This window comes from Ciona intestinalis, chromosome 9, assembly GCF_000224145.3.
Source record: "Ciona intestinalis chromosome 9, KH, whole genome shotgun sequence".
NCBI classification, from domain to species: domain Eukaryota; kingdom Metazoa; phylum Chordata; class Ascidiacea; order Phlebobranchia; family Cionidae; genus Ciona; species Ciona intestinalis.
Window position 1 is genome coordinate 2,709,427 of NC_020174.2, and position 9,190 is coordinate 2,718,616.

Below are 9,190 nucleotides of genomic sequence, written 5' to 3' on the forward strand. Positions count from 1 at the left end.
TAGTAAACAAAGAACATTCAATGAATTATAAAACCGCATCCTCACGACTTCCACAGACCGCTGTTAATTCCTTAAAACACGATCAGGCTATTTGGATATTATGTATTAAAGGTGTCCCATCTTCCCCCACCCTACTAAAAGTTTTAAATTAAAACGTTCATCATATCCTCTTTTTTCAGTTTACAGTCTGTTGTAGCTTGATTACTTTTTTAAAGAATAATCATTTGAATCATTTTGCCATGTGTAAAATTTAAAAGCTTTATTTTGATATCTTTTAAACATAAAGGGTGGGGAAAGATAGGTCATCCTTTTATTCTATTTTCTCGTCCTATTTTCATGACTTCCATCTTACCCCACAGCCACAGTATTATATATGCCATACGAACATAGTTCAGATTCATTAATTAGAACAAATAAGTTGGATTTATTCATTCAATTGTAGCGCGTAATATTGTAAGGGTAAATTTCATAAGGAACTTTTAATTCTAATATCGGAATTCCTGTGTCGATATTGACGTTTATCGATACCGGCTTAATTAATTGTTTCGTAACTAGATTGCGACGTAACGAAATTATGACGTCACAGGTACCGGACACCTACTTTGTTAACGACAAGAAGTCTTATATCCACACGGTTACGAGAAGCAATAAGATGTTACGTATTGAAGAAGATGGGACGATATTTTACGGGCTCAGGTGCGATGAATGTTGTACAGTTAATTCGTTTATCGCATAAGCCATATACAGCTATGTATAAGTATGGGATGTTGGTGTAACAACTAAGGTCTCTGGGACATCTTAATTTAAGCATGTATATTACCGTGTAAACATATAGTAGTATAGTAAACCATGCTTTAAAAGCATAATTAGAATCGAATTCCTACATAACTAGAAGTTTAATTGAAAAAAGTCAACCCATGTAATCAAATGTATAAGAAACGATGAATAAAGGATATAAATTTAAAACCGGTAACTCGCATATTAGCCTGAAGATGGTCGTTCGTATAAAGACTGTTATAATCTACCCCTATCGGGCGTGGCCCGCTGGACCCGGGGTTGTATAACGGAACTAGGTTGATCGGGTATATAGACGTGTGAGTACGTGACCAGTGCCACGCGTGAACTTCTCACGTGCCCCTAATAATGGTTTTTGAGTTATCGAAATAACCAAAATATCTACAACCGCGCAATGGTTTTTGGACCATAACTCAAAAACTGTTTGATGCATTAAACCAAAAGTTGGTTTGTTAAATTCGTATGGGCATTTGACATCGATTGGACGTGGCCGCGTATAGCGTTTCTGGTCAAAATAACCGAAATATCAGCAACCGTTTGCAACCCGTAGTTTTATTAGGGACCTACTTCTCACTGTGCTTATAACGCGTCCTTTTTCAGCAGAGCACTACTAGACTTCTAACTTTCTTAGGATTTATTGGGTGAAGTAGAGGGACGGTTAAACAGGGTGATAGGACAAAGTCACTCCAAGGTGTAACATGCAGTTTCAAACCTATACAAATTTCACTTACATGCAGTGACCTTATTCAAAAAGAATGCTTCGTTAAGGTTAAAGACTAGACTTAATACAAGCATAAACGGTGAAATATGCACGAAAAAATGGGTTACGTCGGATTAGAACTGCACTTACCTAAAAAAGGGAACGGAAAGGGCAAACAAACAAGGCTACGTTTTTCAAAACTAAAAACCATAGAAATAACAAAAAAAACTGGAGGTGGGGATTTTACGAGACGGTATAGAATATACAACTGTACACAGCAACACCAAAACGGAACGGTTAAAATGTAATGAAACGTCAGAACCAATAGAAATAAGCGCCCAAAATGCATAATCAGTAGGCCAGCGACGCGAAAGTCGGAAAATTCGAGTGATTATCAATAAAAAAAACGGCTGATAAAAAAAAACTTCCTGAATCAAAACTCGATAAAAGAGAAAGAAACCATGGACCACTTTAAACCAAGCTACGACATGTTGGTATCAAGTTATGAAAACTTTTTGTTTTAAACAGAGTGACAACAGACCTAGCGTGTATGATGAACTTGAGACGTTATCCAATGGACGAACAGAACTGCACGCTTGAGATTGAGAGCTGTAAGTTAAAGAATATTTGGGAATGTTCGTATAGTAGGGTGGGGGGGAGGGGCGTGACACTTTTGGCACATAATATCCAAATATCCTGATCGTGCTTTTTTTTAACAATTAACAACGGTCAATGGGAGTCGTGAGGATACGGTTTTAAAATTCTATCAAGATTCTTTGTTTTCCACCAAATTAAACGAGAAAATAGAATGAAAATATGTCCCATCTTTCCCCAACATACTATATAACTCTATTTTTGGAATAATAATTTCTCACCAAGTTATAACTCGTAAGTAGGCACGAGTTGTACAAAACAGAACGCCCTTGTTATTATTGTCGTTGCCTCTCCACGCGAGGATAATTAAGTTAAACTAATTCATTTATTCAATATTGTAAATTAAGTTTTAATTATTGCAATATTACAGTTAACGAGATTATTCCTTGTCGAGTATTTGTAAATTCAATTTGATTTGAATAATTGAACTTCGGTTGACAGCCAAAGGTCATTTAATTTGCATTTAACCGTTACACGAATCATTATGTTGTCAAGCAATAATTAAGTGGGACATTTTTTCAAATCTGTGATGACGTTCAATTTTGTATATCATTCACTATATAGTGTGGGTGCTTAAGAATGTACTGGATTTGAATTGTGGAATATTACAGTTTACTAAAACAAAATTTAAACCGTCTATAGAAAAAAGATTGATTTGAACCGATACTGGGCGATATCTAATTTAATTTGTTCACATAATAAATTACCGAGGCTTTTGACTGTACTTACTGTATAGTACTGTAAGGGAAGATGGATAACGTTAGCACATAATATCCCGTATTCCTAATCGTATTTAAAAAAATTAACAACGCTCTTATAGGGTCGCGGGGATACGGTTATATAATTCTTTAAATATAATATAAACACAGTACCATGGGGCAAGTTGGGACACCTTTACCATATAAAGTATAAATATCCTGATCGTTTTTAAACAAATAACAACGCCTCATACGGAAGCCGTAAAGATACGGTTTCAAAATTCTTTGAATATTTTTTGTTTACTACCAAATTGGACGAGAAAATTAAATGAAACGGTGTCCCATCTTCCCCCACCCCACCACATATACACGCAACACCATACAAACTCGTTGGTTAAATATTTTCTGGCAACGCAACGTGAACTTGTTTTCCAAATAATTGCTTATTGACCTGACTAATGACAAAATATAACTGTTTCATTCACTTTTAATTAAACCAACGTATAGATGCTACGAATCATCAATATAATCATGCACGCGGTTGCTCAAACAAAAACATAATTGTACTACAGGTAAGATGGGATACCAATAGCAAATGGTAATACATATTTACCAATCGAGTATTAGCATTTACAACCTGCTTTTGAGTCGCGAGGCTACGGTTACATATATAGTTTTCCGAATATTCTTTGTTTACTACCGAATAAAACAATAAAAGCAAATGAAAACATGGACCATTCTACCCACCCATCTTATTAAAGACAAATTTAAACCATTCACAGACGGTTATACAACTGATGATATTCGTTTCCATATGCTGGGGGACATTGGGGTGACGGGAGTTGAAAACTTGAAGCTGGCTCAATTCAAAGTCACAAACTCCAGGCTTTTGATAAAAAACATTACTTTTGCTACAGGTCAGTATCAACACTTCATGCATGTATAAGGAAATCATTTGTATTTACGTATATATATATATATATATATATATATATATATTTAACACGTCTGTGTTCCATTATTACAATTCACAATTAAATCCTAACTGTTTCTGCACAGTAATATAGTAGGGTGGGGGGAGATGGGACACCTCTAGCACAGAATCAGAATATCCTAATCGTGTTTTAAACAATTAACAACGGTCCAGGGAGTCTTCAAAGTACGGTTTATAATTGTTTGAACTTTTTTGTTTACTACCAAATGCGACGAGAAATAGAATGTTAAAGTGTCCTATGTATCCCCGCACCCTACTATATATATAGTTAAATTATATAACAGATTTTTATTAAACAGTTTGTTCACCATTAACAAATGTGATTTTATTTATGTATGTGTATATTCATATTCATATTTCTATACTACATTATAGCTTCAAGTTAATTTCCAATTTATTCCAAACTGTTTTCTGTGAAGGCAAATCCAGTTCAAATATAAAAGACTAATATTAAAAAAGAATATTATAACAGTTCAATTGTTTTTTTTCAACACAGGATCTTATCCACGAGTGTCGTTAAGTTTTCTCTTGAAACGAAACATTGGTTTCTTTATATTGCAAACATACCTACCATGCTCGCTTATTACAATTCTGAGTTGGGTTTCATTTTGGATCAACCACGAAGCGACGGCCGCTCGCGTTGCGTTGGGTGAGGAAAATACATTTTTGACTTTCGACTGTCGTTTTGTTGTTGATTCCCTTATTTTTATTGTTTAATAATAGTATCTTCGTTATCGTTTTTAAGGAATATATAAAAAATACGGTATGGTATAGTAGGGTGGGAGGAGATGGGACGCCTTTTCCATCTGTTATCTCGTCACATTTGGTAGTAAACTAAAAACATTCCATAAATTATAAAACCGTATATCCTCACGACTTTCTAGACCTTTGTTAACTGTTTAAAACACGTTAGGATATTTGAACATTATGTGCTAAAGGTGTCCCATTTTACCCCATTCTACTGTGTTTTCTGAGGTTTACAATAAAAGGAAAAAGCCCCTATAACTAACTCTGTACATCAGGTATTACCACCGTGCTTACTGTGACAACAATCAGTACAAACGTTCGGCAATCTCTTCCAAAGATCCCCGACATCAAAGCGCTTGATGTTTATCTGATTTGTTGTTTTGTCTTCGTGTTCCTCGCCCTGCTGGAATACGCGATGGTCAATTGTACGTATTACGGCAACATGGCCCGACAGACGAAGGCAAAACTTCGGCGGAAGCTTACAGAAGCCCTCGAGGTGAGCCGAGCGTAATTATGTTTCGTAACAGTTGTTATTGCTGTCTACAGTTTGTAACAACCTACTTTAAACATATTTTTTACTAAACAGGTGCTGTTTTGGTAGTCCCTAATAACGCTGTCATTTTTTATGAAGGACAACGTATGTATTTTGTTGTGTGATTGTTTCGGTCCTATACCCTATAGGCATAGTTAAAAAATTGCTGGTTAGTAATAAGGTCTTGATTAATCCTGTCTAAAGGGAAGATAACGTTTACTATAATCAACCCCCGTAAGCGGATGTCGCAAATCGATATAAACAAACACAATGGTGACTAAATGGCCGTAAAGATTAATTACAATGAGCATGTATGCCCTACTGGAACACATGTGGCCATGTAGTATTCTGTAGTTGGCCACGCGATGAACCGCTGATGTTTTGAACGACTTACGTATAGTAGGGTGGGGAAAGATGGGAAACCTTTTCATTCTATTTTCTTGTCACATTTGGTAGTAAACAGAGAACATTCAAAGAATTATAAAACCATATCCTCACGACCCCCACAAACTATTGTCATTTGTTTAAAACACGATCAGGATGTTTGTATATAATGTGCTAAATGTGTCCCATCTCCCCCCACAGTACTATACCAACCAAATAATCCACCGCACAAAAATGTGTTTCGCAATTTCCCGGCATTTTTGTTTTGGAAAAAGACGAAATCTATAGTATAAATAACAATCGAATTTAGCTCCGACTTATTTTGATTAAATACCAAATTAAAAAATAAATGGAATAGCGTTGGGTCATAACATCCCATATTTCTTGTTACTGTTTTAACAAGTAACAGCGCTTCATTTTAAATTTTTTTCTTAAAGAAATTGTTATATATTCTGTAAATATTATTTGCTTACAACTAATAGGGATGTAAAAGAGAATGGAAACATAAACTATCTTGCCAGGCCTATACTACACAAAATAATATTACAAAAAAATAGCGTTTTGTGTATATTGTCTACGGTAAACAACCGCTGCTAGATCTCTGTCCCTTCTTCCGGCGCCAGTGATAATTCAGTAGACAGATCAATACGCATGGTCTTGCTCCTTAGCTTTGTGCTGCAGTCTTCGCATAAGGAACGCCTGAGCCATGTAAATCGTGATTGCATTCGACTCGGTGCCGGCCACCAAGGGCATTCGGTCGAAAATTTCGATTTTATGCTTTCCTGGAACGAGCTAGCGTTCCCACGGGACCAACGAAGGTAAAATCGCATTATTTTTGCCTTTGGTCTGACTTGCATTGAATAACAACGGCGTCGGTTTAAGGAATTTGCATTTTGTATGTGCTGAAATCTTTTGAAAGGGTGCAGAGGATATAGGCATGTTTAATGTATAATTCCAATGCTGTTAATAATGTATTGTAGTCAATACAATTATGTGTAATTAGGTCCAGGTTGTACAATCCGTGTTCTAAGTTCACTCCTCCTTGTTAATACATTCAGTATATAATTGTTCTACAAAATGAAATTTTAAAACCTATATTTCACTTCGTGCTAGCAACAATTGCTCCAATTAAAAGTATAGCCTAAATAAAGAGTAATTTATGGCGACTTTTACGATATGATTTCTAACTTTTTCCGTCCAGTGAATGTAAATTGCTGTATCCCCGCGTGATCGGAAAACGACGAGTTATAACAAAGGTGCTCTGTTTCATACACCTCGTGCCAGCTTACGAGTTACCACGAATGTATCTTTGTCGGTGGATGTTTGTTTTTTAGATTTATATTATGTATGAATGACAAGTAAGACAACCCATTAGTGCCCACTGGGCTTGAGTAAAGGCCGTTAAGCGTCTTGCCCATAAGGACACATACACCCACAATGGTAACGGCGACGAAACTAAAACGAATTACATCTGGTTTAAAGGCATTCACGCTGACCAATTGCGCCACGGCGCCAGTCAAAAATTATACAATACGTAACGCATGAAATAACGAACAAATTACATGTCGTTGCTTATTTAAATTGAAATCAGCTATTGAGTGCATTGCATAATACCTGATTACAGCACTATGGGGTAGGAAGGATTCCGTTACCAGCACAAAATATTCCCCATTTCCTGGTCGTGTTTTTAACAATTACGCTCTTTTAAAGGCGTAAGGCTATACAGTTAGACTTTTTAAATGTTCTTTGTTACTACCAAGTAAGACAATAAATTTATAATGAAAACATGCATCTTGTAGTCCAACCTACCTTATAAGTATTTATTTGTGGTATATAACAAACAGGCAGAAGAATCAGCAAAATCTGCGAACTTCGCCGCCCAATTTAGTGGAGGTTCAAAAGAAACAATACGTTATTGTGACGAAGAGTCCACGTCGCCGGGTTCAATTCACCAGATAGCTGCCGGGTGGTCGGACAATGAGGAAAATGCGATCCGACATATTTCTACTTGTCCACATGCAAATCACGCGCGCCCTCTACCGACAAGACGTAGGAACGTGGGATTTAATGTCGCGACACAGGTAAGGAAAGCTAATCCCTTAAACGACTTATTACCAAAAGTACATGCATATAGTACAATGGGGGAAGATGGGACACCTTTAGCACATAATATCCAAATATCCTGATCGTGTTTTAAACAATAAACAACGGTCTATGGGAGTTGTGTGGATTCGGTTTTATAATTTCTTGAATGTTTCTTGTTTACTATCAAATGAGGCGAGAAAATAGAATAAAAAGGTGTCCCATCTTCTCCCATTCTACTATATACCTTATTATTCCAAACAAAATCACTCACAAAGTTACATACGTCATACCTTGTAAGCGGTATAAAATTCCAAGCGGGAGGTGTATGAAACAGAAACCCCCGTGTTATACCAACTGCCTTTGCCCTTCCAGGTGAAAAATAAGTTACGTTTATTTAAGTTGTTCTGTTTACTACTTATTACAGGGCCGGGCACGCGGTATGCACAACGCCGCGAATGGCAAACGTAGAGGGCAGCCAAGCAGGAACTCCGTTGGAAAGAAAAGAAAGGGTTACGCATCTCGGGCAAAGAAATCTCTGTCGGCTTTGAAAGTTCCTAAGATAAGCGACGTCAGCATTATAGACAAAGTGGCAAGAGTGGCGTTCCCAGCGTCTTTCGCAATTTTTAACTTTGTCTACTGGACCTACTACATTTTCTTTTGAGTTGCCATCACAGTGGGTCTTATTTTTAATTGGGCGGATTCCTCGTCACCTTACAGTTGCTCCACAGGCGTATGAGGTTCTGGTCGGTAGAAAATCTGCTATGGAACCTTCGCGAACACGAGCGCCGTCTAACGGATGTAAATACAATTAAAATGAACTATATTCCATTTGACTCTGAATCGAATTGCTCGTAAATGTGAATTAAATTTACTGTTAAATGTTTATTTTGTTAATATACTTTAATTTTTATCATTTAAATTAAGGTTAGCGTTAACGGTATATCAATACGTCTTATTTTACTTACCGTAAACACTGAATACAAACTTTATTCATCAATAGTTTTATGCAAAACAAAAATACAGGTTAAACTAACGGGTTTATAGTTAATGAGCTACCAATGTATAAACCCCAAACTTTATACTCGCGTGGCTGGAAAACGATAGCCGTTAAAAATGGGTGTTCTAAGCAACTGATGTGCTATGGCGCCGGACAAAGTTTATAGTACTGTTTTGAAAATATAATTTGCTTGCTACCAAATTTAAAGATATAAGAGAATGCTAAAGGCATTGTAAATGAACGTAACTTATAGGTGGTAACGTAATGGTTTAGACGAACGTTGGTTTAGAATAAATTCGATTGGTAAAGGTTCCGGAGAACTCTTCAGAAATTGCCACAGCCGACGGTTTTTCACGTCGACAGGGCGGGGTATTGGGAATAGTTTTCAACTAGCAATAATCGCGCCTCGGATGAACCTCATCGGCTACGATACCGCCACTGCGCAAAGCTAACGAACGAGTGCCAAATCTTCAAACTTGAATCACGTATATAATCTACTGTTTGCGGGGCGCGCGTCAAAAAATCGTTGCTAAAACGTCGGCGTAGATTATGATCGTTTTTTCAGTTGTACTAGAGCTCGGTTTTGAGCAAACATTCTCAAGTA

The 9,190-nt window shown here is 36.7% G+C and overlaps 2 protein-coding genes and 1 non-coding gene across 3 annotated transcripts in view; 1 reads left to right on the forward strand and 2 right to left on the reverse strand.

The window, feature by feature from the left end:
- The window catches only part of LOC100182180 (annexin-B12-like), a 24,093-nt gene extending 22,539 nt beyond the window's left edge, over positions 1-1,554 (reverse strand). Inside the window, exon 1 of the mRNA XM_002120726.4 lies at positions 1,537-1,554. The gene's annotated coding sequence lies outside the window, so the exon portion shown is untranslated. The remainder of the gene's footprint in view (positions 1-1,536) is intronic.
- The window catches only part of LOC100186062 (gamma-aminobutyric acid receptor subunit beta-3-like), an 11,539-nt gene extending 2,953 nt beyond the window's left edge, over positions 1-8,586 (forward strand). Inside the window, exons 5-11 of the mRNA XM_002119657.5 lie at positions 587-696; positions 2,024-2,106; positions 3,630-3,764; positions 4,338-4,490; positions 4,864-5,084; positions 7,349-7,585; positions 8,014-8,586. Of these exons, the coding sequence (XP_002119693.1) occupies positions 587-696; positions 2,024-2,106; positions 3,630-3,764; positions 4,338-4,490; positions 4,864-5,084; positions 7,349-7,585; positions 8,014-8,250 (1,176 nt within the window). The 3' untranslated portion in view covers positions 8,251-8,586. The remainder of the gene's footprint in view (positions 1-586; positions 697-2,023; positions 2,107-3,629; positions 3,765-4,337; positions 4,491-4,863; positions 5,085-7,348; positions 7,586-8,013) is intronic.
- Positions 8,587-8,895: 309 nt separating this feature from the next.
- Positions 8,896-9,036, reverse strand: LOC113474571. Its single transcript, XR_003396259.1, has one exon. It is a non-coding gene; the product is annotated as a U4 spliceosomal RNA (small nuclear RNA).
- Between the last annotated feature and the right edge of the window lie 154 nt (positions 9,037-9,190).